General features: G+C 36.4%; 1 protein-coding gene across 4 annotated transcripts in view; it reads right to left on the bottom strand.

Moving 5' to 3' along the window:
• Positions 1-19174, bottom strand: part of ANKRD13C (ankyrin repeat domain 13C) — a 96689-nt gene that overhangs the window by 42723 nt on the left and 34792 nt on the right. For all 4 annotated transcript variants that reach the window (XM_027767734.1, XM_027767731.1, XM_006167135.3 and 1 more), the window contains exons 3-5: positions 14383-14487; positions 5162-5247; positions 2261-2306 (exon numbers count right to left, since the gene is read on the bottom strand). In XM_027767734.1, the coding sequence (XP_027623535.1) occupies positions 2261-2306; positions 5162-5247; positions 14383-14487 (237 nt within the window). The remainder of the gene's footprint in view (positions 1-2260; positions 2307-5161; positions 5248-14382; positions 14488-19174) is intronic.

Here is a 19174-nt window from a genome sequence, read left to right as displayed (position 1 = left end):
AGAGAGAGAGAGAGGAAGTGAGAAAGCAAACCACCAAGTCCGAGATTTGAACTGTGGTCGGCCATATGGGAGTCCAGCGCCTTTAACCACCATGCCACTTGCCGGCCCCTAAAATTTGATATTTTAAAGATTAAAACATACTAGGAAAAAATCACCCATGCCATAAATTGCTATACATGGGTTAAAATAAGTAATTCCACATGAATAATATAGTAAGATGCCTATGAAATAATAAGTAACAAACTTATTAATAATTAATAAGTGTACAAACTGACAATGAAAAAAATGTAGTTTGTCAAAAATATAATCTGTAGAAAAATTAGGTATAAGTAGTTGTGAAAAAAAAAGAACAGAAACTTTCTTAAAACAGGAAGAAATTACAAACTTCTGATATGCTAGAGAGAAATAAGTATTAGTGGACTTCAGATTAATGCCTAAATTTACTTTTTCATTAGAAATCAGAAAATGTGAAAGACTAAAAAAATGACAAATATGACTGCTAATTAAACTTCAAGCCTGGTAATCTCCCAAATATTTGTTATGATAAGGTAGAGTGCATAATTGCTATTTTCTAAGTGATGAGTTGAAGCTGCATTTGCAAATCCATCTGCAGTCTGAGAATATCATAACTTCATTAAAGTTTAACAAATGTAAAAACATAATCTGTTTCAAATCAAATTTCATTTAGGCATCATAAGCCTAAACCTGTAAAATTTATATTACTTTCCTATAGCACTTAATACTTTTATTATTTGGTAGAACTAGAAACAATTACTTTCAGTGGTCTAATATATATAAGATAAGTATGTAAACACAAACACAGGTATATAACTTCCAAAAATAATATAAAATGGAACATACTTCATATATTTGTCAATATCTGATTTATTTATTTTTGAAGAGAAACATTAATGAATGAATTCAAATACCTTTATACCACAAAAATTAATCCAGATACTTTTAAAAACACATATACACTCATTATATCCAGACTATATTTACAGATTACATTTTTTAAAAAATTTTCCAAATGACAAAATTTTGTTGTCTAGTTAAAAGCCACTAAGATAAAATAAAGCAATGTTAACCAAATTCTTCATACTCAAGGATCTAATACTATATTTCAAACTTCCTCAAATTCAGTAGTCTATTAATCCTATAATTATTTCACTTTTCTAAAAAATTTTTTACATTAAATTATTAAAATTTTTAAACATTTTGGTAAAAGCAAGCAAATGAAAACCTTAAGAAAAATAAGTTTAGTCCTGCTGCAGTGACACAAGCAAGAGAGCACTGCTACGCAGAGGCTAAGGCTCCACAGAAGGCCTGGTGTGAATTCCGGTCCCACTCTCTCTTAACAGGTTAGGCATGGTTACACATGAGTGCAGACCTAGCTAACTAGGAGATGGAAAACATGGCAAGCCCTGTCAAAAATACCTCTCTCTTTCTCCTTCCCTCCCATTCTTTCTCATTTAAAAAAAAAAAAAAAAGTGTGTGTGTGTGTGTGTGTGTATGTGAGTTTTCAACCTCAAAAATAAGAATTAAAGGGCCATGGGACCAGCAGTTAACATAATGGCTATCTCGCTGGACTCCCATGTAGTCGACCGCTGTTCAAGTCCCGGACCCGGCGGCTTAAACTCACACCGGGTGCACGTGCGTGCGTGTCCAAGATCCCAAGAGGAGAATGGAGGAGAAGGGATTGTGGCATGGCCATCTCCCCTAGGGGGTGATTTCTCGCTTTCTGTCTCTCTCTCTCTCTCTTTCTCGTGAGCGCATGCACCCTATAGCAAAAACCTCTCCAAAAATAAAAGAATTTAAGGGCCAGCCACAGTGGATCAGCAGTGATAGAACACTCCTTAAGGCTGTGGCCATATGTGAAAGTCTTGGGTTTGCGTCCCAAGGTCTACGTGTATATGCCAAGTATGCACTGCACGCCCATGAGCCTGGCTGACACTAGGATCTGGTATAGGGACCCTTTTGGGAGTGCTTATCTCTCTTTCTCTTTCTCTCTCTCTGTCTTCCTTTCTCATGGAAGAAATAAATGATTAGACTTAGAAAAAAAGAATTAAGAAAGTTATTAAATTAAGGTGGGTGAAGTAATTATTACCACAGGGCTTTAGAGCCATTACATTCAATGTCATGATAAATATTTAATTTTTTTCTAAAGTATCAAATTTGTTATAACATTACTACATAATTATTTTCACATTTGCATTTCTGCATAAGTACATATTTTATAGTAAACACAGCATATTCTTACCCCAGCTTTGAAAATCCCAGTGAAGTTCCAGATAAAAGTCACCTAGCTGAGAAATGAAATACGAATAATTACTAGAAGTTAGTTAACAGCTCTTATATCTGCTTAATATTTTGCTTTTTAAAATATCCAACTGGGGGACTAGCAGATGGTGTAATGGTTACATCGCTGGCCTCCACTGTAGTCAACTGCAGTCCAAGTCCCAAAACTGGCAGCTTAAAACTTTCACCAACACCATGTGCATATGTGCCCAAGATCCTCAGAGGAGGATGGAGAAGGGACTGCAACATGGCCATTCTTCCTCGGGGGGGTGAATTTTGGCTTTCTGTCTCTCTCTGTCTCTCTAGTGAGCATACTCATCCTATAGCAAAAATCTCTCTCTCACACACACACAAAAAAATCCATCTGGGCCAGCCCTGTAGTCTGGTGGATAAGAGAGCCAGATTATACATAGCCGAGGCCAACCACAGTTTGAAACCCAACCCTGATAGCTTAAAAACCACACCAGGTGCGTGCATATGCCCAAAATCTTGACAGAATGGAGAAATGGAAGAGAAAGGATTCTGTTTACATGACCACACCCCATTAGAGATGTTTCCTCCCTATCTCTCTCTTTCTGTCTCTCTGTCACTTCTCTGGGGAATGCACATACTTTTGGGAAAAAAAAAATCTGGTTAGTGCCACTAGATCTTACATGGCTGACTACATAGTTCAAGTACTGAACCCAGCAGCCTGAGAAACACTGCAGGTTCATTTATGTGTGTGCCTCAAAATCCCAAGAGAAGAATGGAGAATGGATTAAGGTATGGTCATTCCGCAACCCTGACGGGGTGCTTTCTCACTTTCCCTTTCTCTCTCTTCCTCTCTCTCACTCCAGCAAGCACATATGCCCAATGGCAACTTAAGAAAAGTAAATCATTAAAGTCTGCAAATTAAATGTTTTTTAAAAAAAGTAGACTAAAACAGACAACAATAAAAATTAATTTTAATTTTTAGCATTTGAAAAAAACCAAAAACTTAAAATATTACAATAATACACATTACCATACTTAACCACAAAGGAAGATATGTCTCACTATAGATTTTACAAAAACATTTAATCACATAGGGACATATCTTAAAATGATAGGCCTTTAAATTTATATCCATAAATATTCCATTTCTCAGCATTACTAAAATAATAATAAAAGGTATTTTTTTAAATAGTTAATGTTGGAGTGTTATTCAAAATGACTACCAAAGTGATTATTTGAATAACCTCATAATGGTCTAGTAAATAACCTAGTACGATAGAAAATTTTCTCTATGAAGTGGTGGCACAAGTTTACTAAATCTGAAATAAGCCATCAAAAGAGAGCTTTGTGGGATCAGCAGTTAGCACAGTGGCTGTGTCGCTGGACTCCCATGTGGTCGACCACGGTTCAAGTCCTGGACCCGGTGGCTTAAACTCACACCAGGTGCATGTGCGTGTGTGCCCAAGATCCCGAGAGGAGAATGGAGGAGAAGGGATTGTGGCATGGCCATCCCCCCTGGAGGGGTGATTTCTCGCTTTCTGTCTCTCTGTCTCTGTCTTTTGGGCGAGCGTGCGTTCCCTACAGCAAAAACCTCTCAAAATAAATAAATAAATAAATAAATAAATAGCTGTGTAGAAACTTTTTGATTTCAAAACTTAAAAGCTAGACAAAGAGTATAAATGTTAAAGTAACTATTACAATCAAATGTTCTCAAAATATGCATATATTCTGAATATAATTGAAGAATTACAAATATAGCAACATCAAGTCTTTACTATTTCAAACAATGAAAAATATGAATATTAATAGCAAACATTAGTTAGCAAATCATTCTCGTTCTTTGTATATGTCTTCCGATTTCAAAAAAAAAAAAAAAAGCACCCCTAACAGAATACAAGCCATTATTGAATAATGACAGTTCTATCAACATATGTCTCCCAAAGTTCTTTCAGGTATCAAAAATACAGAGGAAGAGAATAACAACAGAAAACAAACTTTTCTCCCTTCCTGTGCCAGCATACCCAGCTCTTATCAGTAAGAGGTAGAACAAAAAGATTTTTTTGTTAAATAAACTACTACTTCTGGCAGCAGTGGCTTCAGCTATTAGAGATTCTTCCAGTCCAAAAGATAAAGGACAATTATTGCCATTAATTATGTCATGTGCCCTTCTTTCTTAAAGCTCTTATCTAATTTATTGGCAGCAATAAATCTTCATCTTCCTAAGTCAAAGTAAACAATACCTCTATTAAGACTGCATTATGATCACAGCATTACTTTATTTCAATCACTACTTAATTTAACAATGAGTTAAGGGCCAGCCTGATCCATGGTGATTAAGGAGGCTTGATCCCACATGGGTATGTGGTTCCAATCCTGGACCCTGTGGCTTGAGAAATACACTGCACGGTGTGTGAAACCGCACGGTGTGTGCAAGTGCCTCAAATCTCAAAATGAGGATGACGAAGAGAAGGGATTATGGTGTGACCATCCCCGATGGCAGTGCTTTCTCTCTCTCTCTTTCTCCAGAGAATACACTCTCCCTCTGCATAAATGGGGAGGGGGGGGTTCCAATCCTGGACCCTGTGGCTTGAGAAATACACTGCACGGTGTGTGAAACCGCACGGTGTGTGCAAGTGCCTCAAATCTCAAAATGAGGATGACGAAGAGAAGGGATTATGGTGTGACCATCCCCGATGGCAGTGCTTTCTCTCTCTCTCTTTCTCCAGAGAATACACTCTCCCTCTGCATAAATGGGGAGGGGGGGAAGGCCACACTTTCTCTCTCTCTCTTTCTCCAGAGAATACATTCTCCCTCTGCATAAATGGGGGGGGAAAGGCCACAATTACAATTATTCTTTAGCTAAAAAATCAACAAAGAAGTAAGAGCCTACCTCTTTCAGGGCTTTTAATAATCGAGGTCGTTTTTCTTCAACACTTTCCCTGGATTGCTGTTTAAGCTTCCTTAAAAGAGCTGTAACTAAAATTTAAATGAAAATGTTAATTTAAAGTAATTTTCACTATATTAGGAAACACCACTGGAATATTACACATATGAACAATATATATACTAGTGTGCATACTTAGATGTGTGTGTATACCTATAACCCAAATATATTTGAAAGAGCAAAAACATCAAAGAACAATGTTTAAATTACTGAAGGTCTCTTGGAATAAAGGAGTTGAAACATACAAGGCAGGGAATATACATACATCCATATACAGAACAAGTCAGTAAAGAAATTTAGTAAAACGGGTATGATCCCAAAGGAAAAAGGAGAAGAGATATTTCATAATCAACCAGCGACATATTTGCACTTGTTTTTCCAAGTTTTTAATTGTCAGTCAGGATTTACCTGACTCTGCCAAGATCTACCAATCTCAGTCAGTCCTGTTGTAACACTGATCTTAATTAAGATCTCAAAGACAGTAGATCTCAAAATCCTACAAGACACTACTAAAAAATATAATTACCTGCCACTGTTACCAAGCACAACAATTCAGTTTTCACTGGAGGTTGTTGTACCCTCATATACCACCAACACAGTATAAAAACTACAAAAATCAACCCTATTTTATATATGAAACTAACTTCTGAATCTAAGAGAACTTGAAGCATTCCATAGTATTTTCTCTGCTGTAAAGAGAGTGAATTCAGGGAATCAGCAGTTAGCATAATGGCTATGTCGCTGGACTCCCACGTAGTTGACTGCGGGTCACGTCCAGGACCCGGTGACTTAAAACTCACGCCGGGCGCGTGTGCGTGCGTGCCCAAGATCTCGAGAGGAGAATGGAGGAGAAGGGATTGCGGCGTGACTATCTCCCCTGGGGGGTGATTTCTCACTTTCTATCTCTCTGTCTCTCTCTGTCTGTCTGGCAAGCACACGCGCCCTATAGCGAAAACCTCTCCAAAAAAAAAAAAAAGAGTGTGAATTTAGACACATTGCCCAAGTTCAAACACCAGCTTCACTACTTGTCAGTTTTGTATAAACTTGGGACAGGTTATTTAATTTCCCTAAATTTCAGTTTCTTCTTTTCATTTATCAAGTAAGAATAAACATAAAATCTACTAGAAAGGGTTGTTATAAACACTGAATATAAGTTGCTTACTGTTGCATCTTTAATTAAGTAAACAGAATTTTATCTATCAGAATGACGATCTAAGATAGGCTAGCCAAAATCATTTAGTTCCTAACAACTATCAAAATAAGGAAAAATATTAGACATGAATGAAATAAGTCTAGCAAAAAAAATTACAGCAAAAAAATGTGCACTGAGGGGAAAATGAATATACTTCAACACATGCTGATTTCCCCCAGTTTTGACATATTTCTCATACACACATTTATACAGATTTCTTCTGAGGTTTTAACTATTATTTTTTACTAATTTTCAGTAAACCACATCGAACCTCATGCAGAATATAGAAGCAGAAGGTGAATCAAAAGGAAAAAAAGAAGGTATTTTTTTGGAAAGCTTGGACTAGATCTGTTTCGTCCACACAAACTCAATTAAGAAAAAAAACAAAAACAAGGGAGACAGGATAAATAGTATGATCTATTCTTAGTTTTTAACCGCAAGTCTAAATACATCCCCAATATATTTTTAAAAGCCTAAAATCAAAGAACAATGTTTAAATTACTGAAAGTCTCTTAAATACTAAGAGCTGAAACACTGAAGTCAGGAAACACAGGACCTAGTTTCAGCTAAACCGTTAACTAGCTCTGTGACCTAGATCAGTGGTTTCCAAACACTAATCTACGTTTTGTGCCCAGTCATTGAAGTTGCCACAATAAGAAAAATTATGAACTAGAATGGGTCTGTTTCTTTACAAATTTAATGTATTTTTTCAATAGAAGATTTTTTTTTGGCTATTTTTCCTTTTAAAAAAATATTTTTTGCCATAGGGCCTGTGTGCTCACCAGAGAGAGACACAGAGACAGGGAAAGTGAGAATCACCCCCCAGGGGAATATGGTCACATTGCAATCCCTTCACCTCCATTCTTCTCTGGGACTCTAGCTGTGTATGTACATGCAGCTAGAATGAATTCCAAGCTGGTGAGTCAAGGACTCAATGTGGAGTTAGTCTCGTGAGATCCAGATCCTTAGCCACCAAACCACCTGCTGGTCCCTATCTTTCCTTTCAAATACATTTTCAAATAAACTGTCAATACAGAAGAAAGCAGTTATCTGTTTCTCAAGTTCTTATAGGTAAAAATGAAAAAGTCAGTTTCTCTACATCAATCCTTCAACAAATCTTTTTTCTAACCTATGCAATCCAAAGTTTGGGAAGTGATGACCTACATAATCTTTTTGAGATTCAAATTTATATGAATTTGACTAACTTTCATTTTTGTTATAGTTTAACTTTGCTATAAGGGCTTTTATTACCCCAAAAGTAGTACAATTTTTTATGGTAATTTTTTTTCAATATAAGTTCAAATGCCTTAAATCTTTATTCAATACACCTTACCTTCAAATTGAAATGCACCTCTGTTGAATAGAAAGAATTAAATTCTGGGACCAGGAGTTGGCTTAATGGCTATGTCGCTGGACTTCCATATTGCCAACCATGGTTTGAGTCCCGAACCAAGTGGCTTAAATTCACACTGGGCATGTGGGCGTGCTTGCCCAAGATCCAGAGAAGAGAATGGAAGAGAAGGGACTGTGTCATAGTCATCCCCCCTGGGGGGGTGATTTCTCACTTTCTGTCTCTCTATCTCTCTCTGTCTTTCTGGTGAGCACATGCATTCTATAATTAAAAAAAAAAAAACCTTCTGCAGAAAAACAAACAAAAAAAAAGAAAGAAAGAAAGAATTGAATTCCTAAGTAGAAGAGGTCCAAATAAATGCAGGAGCCATATGTTTTTCATCAACCAAATACAATTCCATCAACTAAATATAACAGACTGAAGTAATAAATAAATAACAGATTATTATATAATGACCAAACATTATTAAAAAGGTAGTGACTGGGACCAGAAGGTGACATGGTGGTTAAGGTGCTGGACACTCCCACATGCCAACGACAGTTCGAGTCCTGAACCTGGTGGCTTGCTTTCTCACTCCCCTCCTCCCCCACCTCATGTATGTGCCTTGCTCTAGTTAAATTAAATAAATAAAGAATGAATAAATAAAATTAAATAAATCTTTAAAAACAAAAGTAGTGGCAACAACTATATATAGCATAGTAATATGTGCAAAAAGAGTCCCTGTTCTGCGAGACTTCACGTCATCAATGCACAGTGATAATGCATCTCACAAGAGATGCCAGATCCCACCTAGTGACCACTGTCTGAATCCCTAATTGGTCAGCCTAAAACATGCCAGACACGTGTGAGGGTACCCAAGATCCGAGAGGCTGGAGGGCTGAATAAAGGGGATCACTGTGTAACCATTCCCTGTGGAAGGTGCTCTGCATGCATGTGTGCTCTCTCTCTCTTTCCCCCCACCACATGCACATGCATGTGCTCTATCATGAGTTAAAAAAAAATTAAAAACAGCACCAACTCAAACTTCCTTACAGAAGCACAGACAAGCATTCAGGAAGCAATTAGGTACACAAAGTCACCACTCTGCTTTTTAGGGATCAGCATTTGTAATCCTATGTTGTAAGAATTGTACTAATACTAATTAATAATGAAGATAAAATTAGCTTTAAGGATTTAGATAGTATCAAATAGTATTCACACAAAGAGTTAAATGCAGAATTGCAATAAACCACAAATAATTTACCATTCTCTTTCCTCTTTCTCCGATTTAAGTTTTCAATTTATTTGACCTATAGCTTTCAAAAGTATGACCTATTGCTCCAACTATCATTTAAATCTGTATCTTTGTTTTCCTTTTCCTTCTAAGCTCCAGTCTAGCCCAACTACTTTATTGGATGATTATACTTAGATGTACTACAAATAACCCAAACTCATCAAATCGAAAATAAATTAATTAAATCCCTTCCTCCTCTTCTTCCTATATTCTGTACATCAATTAATTAATGAATCATCATTAATCCAACAAAGAGACCTTGAAGGTACCCTAAATCTTTCTAATACTACTCATGTATCCAAAATATGATCAATTTATGTCAACTCTGGTTTGTTTTTTTAAAAAAATTATTTTATTGAACATTTATTTATTTATTTAAATTTGACCAGAGAGAGAGGAGGGGGATAATGAGAAAGCAAGCCACCAGGTCCAGGACTTGAACCATGGTTGGCCACATGGCAGTCCACCACCCCGAACCACCACACCACCTGCTGGCCCTGTCAATTCTGTTTTTCTTTCTCCATCTGTCTCTTAGAGAAGACACTCTCTTAAGTCAAGCTTAACTCATTTATTCCAGAAAGTATTTTTTGTAAAAAGCTCTTGAGTCCCTGACTCAAATAATTAAAGAGTCTTGTTTATCTAATAATGTTAATCGTGCTCTGAAGTCTTTTGAAGGTTTGCGTGACTGGAGATTGAGATTAAAACCTTGAATAGCACATAAAGCTGATTTCAGAGTGGCTCCTCTACAATTACAACTGCATCTGCCAACACTGGTCTTCACTCCTACACATAAATTTCGCATGTATCTTCACTAGGGAGCCACAAAGAAACATACACTGGTTCCCTAAAATGTGCATTGCTCTTTTTCGCATTTCCAAGCTTTAGACACATTCTACTCCCACACACTCTTATAGAACATCTGTACCCACACCTCATTCAGAACATCGCAGAATTATCATTGGTCTCTTTCCTCCAAGTAGGATTGAGTTCCTCAATATCAAAGTTAATCACATATCCCTAATATGTTTCCGATACATCTGGTAGACACTTGGAACACAAATAAGACGATCCCAGCCCTAATGAAGCTTTCTACTTAATAGAAGTGGCAGCCAAAATTCTAATATAGTTAGTATATGGGCAAACAAGGTTTCCTTGTACTTGAACTGAAATTTGAAGAATTACAAGGAGCTGGGGCAGAAAGGGAAGAACATTCAAGTATGAGAAATGTGAGAAACTGAAAAGCCAACAGAGCTAACACACAGAAAGCCAAGCAGAAAGAACAAGACAAGGATGGAGATAAAAAGGTAACACTATTGTAGTGAACATTATAAACCAAGTAAGATATTTTGGTCTTCATTCTAAAAACAAGAAGTTTTAAATAAGACAGTAGTATCAGAAAAAAAACAACTTAATTTCAATAAAACATTAACAATGGTTATCTTTGGGTAAGATCATGTTATTCTTTTTTCTCTATAATTTCCTATTGTCATTAATTTCTTAAAAGAAAAAAATAAATGTTTTGAAAACTCAAGAGAGTTATGGTTTAAAAGTCCTAATATGGTACTTTAAGGAAAATTTTTGAATCTTGGTAAGTAGTTTCAAATATTCTTTGTAGTTTTCATCCACTTATTCATTAATTCATTGAACAAATGTACTGACAATAAGGAAGTGAATAAGACAACGTATACAAAACTTGTATCATTAAGATACAGAGTAATAGGGCCAGCAGTTGGTGTGATGGCTATGTTGCTGGACTCCCATGTAGTCGACTGCAGTGTGAGTCCCGGACCCGGTGGCTTAAGCTCCTGCCGGGCACATGTGCGTACATGCACAAGATCCTGAGAGGAAAATGGAGAAGGGATTGCAGAGTGGCCATTCCCCATGGGGTGGTGATTAATTGCTTTCTGCCTCTCTATCTTTCTGGCAAGCACATATGCAATATAGCAAAAACCTCTCAAAAAAAATATATATATACACACATTGAAGAATTAACTAGAAATGTATTGAGTATGGATAGCCCCACAATCTAGTAGTTAAAGGGACCTGAATTCCACATGGAACAGCATGGTGCTAGTCTCAGCATGACCACATCCCATTGGACAGTGCTTTTTCTCTCCCTCTCTGTTTTTTTGTCTCTCTTTGGTGAGCACATGCATCCTTTCACAACTAAAAAAAGAAAAAAAAATGTACTAAACACAGCAAAGGAAAAGACTGAACCACTTTGAAAATGCTCAACAAGAAGAACTTAATCTACTCCAGGATTTGAGGGAAGGCTTCTCTTAGAAAGAAATATAAAGCTGAAACCTTAGAGAAGGCTGCCAGTAGAAGGGAAGAATGCAAACCAGCATGAACTGCTGTTCCTTTACCTCCATACTTACTCTTGATGTGCCACAAAAATAGGACAGAGGCTAATGCAATTCCCAAGCTACCAAGGACATACCATGACATAAATGTATAGAAAATTGTGCATAAGCATAAGAAACTAGAGCTCTCCAGATTAAAGGAAAGCTGGGGAGCATGAGAGAGGGATAAGTTGAGAAAAGACTTAAATTGTATTCATATCTCTTGCTAATACTGGCCTGATCACCTATTCACCCAATACCCATTGTAAGGCAGAAAAGCTACATAATTTTGAAATTCTATTAATTTTAAAGTGAAATGATTCTAGTCTCTGACAAGTTTAGCAAGTGTCTGAATGTTCTGTACCTCAGGAACATTAGCAAAAATATCAAAATCAGATGAAAAAAGTAAAATAGGTCAAAACTTTTCATGAACAGTGTGCAATAGATTATCTTTGATTTTCAAGAAATACAGAAAATTTTAATATCACACAAGCTAAGCAACTAAAAACTAACATGATAGTACTTTAAAAGATGGTAAAGTACACATGTATGTTTAACATCATTATAAATGTATCTGTATAAATATTTCTAAATATGTACTGTAAGAGTTGTTTAATTATCCCCTTAGTAGTTACACGTTTCATGTGATAGGAAGCAATAAAAATACACAAGCGCTGAGTAATTACAGATGTATAATTACATAATGATTGATGATGAAATACTACTCAGAATGGATATCTAAAATATCCCAGTATATCAGAAAAAAATGTTTACATTAAAATTCATTGCTGAACATCCCATAACTGATTTTCCATGAAAACTTTATTTCTTGACCTTCCCAAGAGATTATTAACTACTAAAAAGAGGACAACCATTCTTTATTCTCCACATTTTAATAAACAAGCATTTTATAGTAAGGACTCTGTGTATAATCTCTGATTCTGAATAAAAGAGTGTTTAAAGTCATAGAAGTCTCACAGTAAGTCAAAAACCAAGAAGTAGATCTAGTTTCCTCTCAACTTTGCTAACTAAATAGAAAAATCAGAGATAGTTTCTTCAAACCAGTATTGTAACTTTTCAGTCATTCTCAGTCTCTTCTGGATCTGCACATTTTAATCTTTTCCCTGAAATTAGTATAGAACCAGTATTGTTTCTTGCTCTCACAAAGGTTTCCTGATGTTTGTCCAGAAAGGACAGCTATCAATGTATTAAGCTGTCAGAAAAGTCCTAATATATTTTTTCTATGTTTTTCTATGCAAAATGGATCATGACTTTTCTGACAACTCATATAACAAAATACAAATACACTCATTTTGTTGTTAAAATATTATGATTTTATCTCATATTAAATCTTAGTGGGTCCAGCCTAAGTGGCACAGTCAGTAATGTATTAGGCTGCAGTATTAGAAATTACATGGTCCACCATGGGTTCAGAATCCCAGGTCAGCCTGGAAACATACTGGGAGTTTATGTGGGTACCCTAAAAAGCAGCAGGACTGGAGAGAGGGGACTGCAGCATGATGAGGGCCTATTACGGGTGCTTCTCTCCCTCTTTCTCTCTTTCTTTCTGTACCTCAGACACACGTGTATCTTCTAGCATTAAAATAATAACTTAAGCCCAAATATAACTTCCCCATTAAAGATGTCCAAACAATTCAGAAAGTACACAAAAATGTAAAATGTGGATTACATATAAAACTACACTATAAGAAAGTGCTCATAATAGCCCAAAAATTAACATTAAAATAAGACTAAATCTATGTAACATCCTAGGAGTGTTCAACATGATGTATTTGTTTAATAAAACTGTCAGATTTTTTTATTTCTCTCTATAATATTAGATTTAATGGCTCTTTTTGACCCTCAAACTGTAAAAAGATATTATCAGAAAAATAATACTCCCATTTATCCAGATTTAAATTTTGTAAATATTTCAACTATTGTGATGTACTCAAGTAAAAAATTTTTAAAAAGAATTATTTATTCATTAATTTCTTTTCATTTGACCAGAGAGAGACAAAAACAGAGAGAGAAGGAAAGTGAGAAGGCAAGCCACCAGGTCTGGGACTCAAACCGGGGTCAGCCATGTGGGAGTGTCCAGCACCTTAACCACCACACCCTCCTGGTCCCCCAACAAGTGAAATTTTAAAAAATATATACAGGTCGGAGGAAGGAGAGTGGAATAAATTAATATTCTGTATATTGTGAAAAATTAATTGACATATTTTAGAAATACTCATTTAAAGATTAAACAAAACAGAGACGGTCTTGTTCTTTGCTTCCACCAAAGCCTATACTCAGCAACTAAAGCAGATAATTACAATAACAATGGATTATTTTTAGTTCTAATTAATGATTCAATTAATTAAGCAGTGGCCAGAAAGGACAGTCACATCTCAACTCAAAAAGTCCATCATTCTGGATGAGTAAAAAAATAAAATCAAAGAATATCAGCAAGGCAGAACGCTACAAAAGGAGAATAATAATGACATTACTTTTGAATATGATTCCTCTATTTTTTCTATGTATTGCTCAGTGTTCAAGTCCCTACAATGTGAATAACTCATATATAAGTTTAAAGATAACTGCAAAGATTCACGACATGAAAAGTTACACTCAATAACAAATATTTCAAATGCATTACTTCATATTTTAGGATACAGACTGAATATCCCTTATCTAAAATGCATGGGACCAGAAGGGTTTCAGATTTTATAACATTTGCATATACATACTGAGATAACTTGGGGATAGAACCCAAGTCTAAACACAAACTTCATTTATGTTTCATACACATCTTATACACATAGCCTAAAGGTAATTTTAGCCAATACTTTTGTATTACAGCACTTTGACTAAAACCTGTATCTTGAGATCAGGCGTGAAATTTTCCACTTGTGGCATCATGTCAGCACACAAAAAGTTTTGGATTTTGGAGCATTTCAGATTTGGGATTTTCAGAGCAGGGTTGTTCAACCTGTAAATATCAACAGTAATTCAATCACTTACTCATCTGTCTATCTCCATAGCTGATGGCTTCCGCCAGAGGGCTCCATCCCTGAGCATTTTTCACCTTTACTGGAGCATTGTGAGCCAAAAGTAAATGAGCACATTCTGTAATAAAAAATAGTAATAATATCAAACATCATGCAAATTTTAGATTCTTTAAGTATAAATATTATGTAAAAGTTTTAGAAATCAAATTAATGTAGATAGATCTATGAAATAAATTCAGTAATATGAAGGGTAAATGATTTTTTTTTTTAAATGCCTATGTATCTAACCCAGATTATTTCAGATTCTTACATTCAAGAAGTATCCATTCTACTGCTTAAAAATAAATTGCATCTTTTGGCAAAGAAAGTATTATGTTTTCCTATAATCATTACCAAGAGTATTTTGAGAATGTCTCCATCTTCTAAAAGACAACCCTAGAACTTCAAGAGTAATTTATATCAAATATCTAATAAGGCCCCAAAGAGGATACGCATATCTATAATGTCAAACAGAAAGCTCATCAGTTCAGGAAAAAAAAAAAAAGTGTTCAAAATGATCAATACTATTTCTATAAGCCTTTACCTTTAAAATTTTATAATTTTGAGGCCAGCAATGGCATAGTGGTTAAGGGTGCTGGAATCCCACATGGCCAACTGAAGTTCAAGTATATAGTATATAAAAATAAACACAAGTATTATTACAGGAATGCTTATTTTAGTGTAGTTTATAGTGGCAAATCTATTGTAAATAGAGTGAATATACATCATGAGGGAGTAACAGAGATATACTGCACCTACAGTATTAGAGTAATATGTAGCCAGTTTATAAGAACAGAGTCAAATCAAAAGCACATGAGGCTGGCACATGGCCTAGTGGTTAAGGGCGCCATCTCCCACCTGGCCAACTGTAGTCTGAGTGTTGGCTCCAGTCGCTTGAAAAGTACACCAGACATATATGCATGCACATCCAAATCCTGACAAGTTGGAGAAATGGAAGAGAAGGGACTGAGGTATGGCGATGCCCCATTGAGGGGTACTTTCTATCTTTCTCTGACAAGCAAGTGCACATATCCTCAGTGAGGGGTAAAAGTATGGAGGAATGTTATTACCATGCCATTGGAAGACGTAGGTTCATAAAGAAAGAGGATGACAGAGAGCCAAATCAAAAAGAATTTTTAAAGAACAAAAATAAATGAACTCTTTCACCATCCATCCAACAAAACCCACCCTTAGGTTTTATGCAAATATGTGGATATGTGTACATATATAAATAGGTTTGGGGGTCCATCCCCTTTGCAGGGCAGTTAAGCACTGTGCAAAGGGAGCCAGATCCCACATAGCTGAATGCAGTTTAAATCCTAGCCCCTTCAAGTTAAAAAATATGCTGGGCACATGTGAGTGCCTACCCAGGATCCTGATATGACAGAGAAATAGAGAAAAATAGACTGCCACAAGACCAGGCCCTGGTGGGGTAAGAAGGAATGCTTTCTCCCTCTGCTTTCTTTCTCACTCTGGCACGCACATTCAACTTTTGGCATTAAAAAAAGAGAAAGGTGGGAACCAGCAGTTAGTGTAATGGCTATGTCGCTGGACTCCCACGTAGTAGACCGTGGTTCGCGTCCAGGACCCGGTGGCTTAAAACTCACGCCGGGCACGTGTGCGTGCGTGCCCAAGATCCCGAGAGGAGAATGGAGGAGAAGGGATTGCGGTGTGACCATCCCCCCTGGGGGGTGATTTCTCACTTTCTGTCTCTCTGTCTCTCTCTGTCTGTCTGGCGAGCGCACGCGCCCTATAGTGAAAACCTCTCAAAAAAAAAAAAAAAAAAGGAGAAAGGTTAGAGGAATATGAACATTGACGATATCTATAAAGTTCTGGAGCTATTTTATGATGGTCTTTTGAATGAAAAAAAATATATTGCAAAGCACTATGTATCATGATTCTATTTCAGTGAAAACAAACTTAGTCCCAGTGTTACAGTAAGGAATAGGTGTGGAAGGATGCTCACCAGTTTATAAATGTTAACTACTTCAAAAAACAAGTAGAAAGATGATGTTATTATACTATATACCTCTACATAGTAGTATCTTGTTTGAATAAGCATATATTAATAATCAAAAAATTAAAGAAAAATTAATTTACAAGTATTCATAAGTAGGATTACAACCATTTCTAAAGAAATATCCCAGTTCTATCAATTAAGATATAGGCCTGGGGACCAGCAGTTGGTATAATGGCTATGTTGCTGGACTCCCATATAGTTGACCATGGTTTGAATCCCAGACTCTGCAGTTTAAACCCACACTGGGTGTGTGTGCGTGTGTACCCAAGATCCTGAGAGGAGAATGGAGGAGAAGGGATTGCGGCGTGACCATCCCCCCTGGGGGGTGATTTCTCACTTTCTGTCTCTCTGTCTCTCTCTGTCTTTCTGGCGAGCGCATGTGCCCAGTAGCAAAAACCTCTCAGAAAAAAAAAAAAAGATACAGGCCTGGAATAAGATTTATATATTGAGGGGTTGGCAGGTGGTGTGGTGTTAAGAACACTGGACTCTCATATGGCCAACTGCAATTTGAGTCCCAGATCTGGGGGCTTGCTTTCTCACTTTCCCTCTCTTAGACTCTCTCTCTTGCTCTGTCAAATTAAAATAAATAAATAAATAAAGTTAAATAAAATATTTTTTTAAAAAAAGCTTTATATATTCAACTGGTCCCACAGTGCAGTGGAAAGGTGCTGGGTACAGAACGCCAGATCCCACATTGCTGAACAGTGTTTAAGTTTCAGCCCTTATGGCTTGAAAAACACATGGGGGCAGTGCCCATGAGCACATACGTCACGGATCCTGACAGAATGAAGAATTGGAGGAAAAAGGATTATAATATGACCAAGCCCCATTAGGGGTGTTCTTCCTTTTCCTCTTTCTTCTTTCTTTTTCTCTTTCTCTTTCTCTCACAATGGGGCACGCACCCTCTGACATAAAAGCAAAACCATATTGTGTTAGTTGTTTCTCCTATATTTTCTGATATGCTAAAGGTGCTGCATAATGGATATTCTTCACTACCAATCACAACTCAATTGTATTTAAAGATGAACAACAAAAAAAATAGACGTAGATATGCCAATGACCGCTGACATATTCTTACACATAAAAAAACTAGATCAAATGTCTGCTCTCCATAATATTAGCAATTAATAATAAAACAAGGTATACCATTAATAACTGGGCAGTAAGTCTCAAAGGCTGCATAGGTATACCAGTTCTTGAGGAGGATGGCTGAACTCAAATTATGAATAATAGATAACATGTAGATGAATAAGAGCTAAAAGGTGATAAAATATAGAGTAGATAAGATAAATAGGGCAGGACCAGGTGGTATTATGGTTAAAGACGCTGAACTCCCACATGGTCAATCATGGTTCAAGTCCCAGGCCTGACGGCTTACTTTCTCACTTTCTCTCTCTCACCCTTATTCTGCCCCTTTCTGGTCAAAAAATTAAAATAAAAAAAAATACATTTAAACAATTATTTAATACATAAATAGGGCAGCTGGGAACATAGCAGAACATCAAGAGAGATCTTTACAAGAGTGAGAAATCACACTAATTCTAGAGTTATTTCAGAAAAAATAATCAAAATTACAGATCCAAAAAAGACTATGAATAAAATGAACTGCAGCCACTGGCTAGAAGGATTTTTCTCTAATATTTCATTACCAAAAGGATTATAATTAAAGATTAGTTTTCTTTTCTTTTTCTTTTTTAATTTGTCAGAGGGTATACACACTTGCCAAAGAGAGACAGAGAGGGAGTGAAAGAAAACACAATGGGGTACAGTCATATTGTCATCTCTTCTCTTCCATTAATCCATCCTTTTCAGGATTTATAGCATGTACACACATGTAACCAGCATATCTCTCAGACCACTGGGGCTGGGATTCAAACCATTCAATCAGCTACATGGGATCTGGCTCCCTTAACCATCAGGCCATTTGGGCCAGCCCTAAAGATTAGTTTTCTATTTCATTCCTAAAGGTTCCTGAACCCCTCCTTAATTAAGTGTAACATTCTCTTCATTTCCACCCAGTGTGATAGTTCAAAAATTTTCCAGGCAACGTGGCTAACCTTAGTCAATGAACCCAGAAATTCAGAAAAAATAAGATTTCTGTGGTTAGGAAAATAAAGTTTTCAATACTTTAAGATAAATGAAAAAAGGTAAGTGAAAGTGTAAAGATGCCTCTTTTTTTCTTGATCAACGAAGATTATTTTAATGTGCTTAAAAAAATTTTTTTGGAGGGCCAGCAGGTGGAATGGTGGTTAAAGCGCTGGACTCCCACATGGCTGACTGCAGTTTGAGTCCTGGACCTAGCAACTTGCTTTCTCACTTTCTCTCTCTCTCTGGTGGGTGCACACACCTTGTAACAAATTTTAAAATAATGATAATGATAAATTAAATTAAATAATTCTTTAAAAAATTTTTTTTTCAATTTTTGCCAGAAGTTTTTTATGCTCCCCAGGAAAGAGACTGAGGGAAAGCAAGAAAGCACGTCCCATGGGAAATGATCACACCATAATACTTTCTCCTCCATTTCTTCCTCTTTTGATTTTGGGCATGCACAAACACATGCCTGCTGTGTTGCTAAGTCACCAGGTCTAGGATTCAAACCAGGCAATCGGCCATGAAAGATCCAGCCACCCTAACTACCATTCCACAGACTAGTCCAGAAATTTTCTCTATTTTTTTTTTTTTTAGAAGTTTTTACTATAGGGCGTGTGTGCTTCCCAGACAGACAGCACCAGAGAGATAGAAAGAC

This window comes from Tupaia chinensis, unplaced genomic scaffold (genome assembly GCF_000334495.1).
Source record: "Tupaia chinensis unplaced genomic scaffold, TupChi_1.0 Scaffold144529_1, whole genome shotgun sequence".
Lineage (NCBI taxonomy): Eukaryota > Metazoa > Chordata > Mammalia > Scandentia > Tupaiidae > Tupaia > Tupaia belangeri.
Note: the sequence above shows the minus strand (reverse complement) of the source record. Positions and strands in the feature narration are given on the sequence as shown.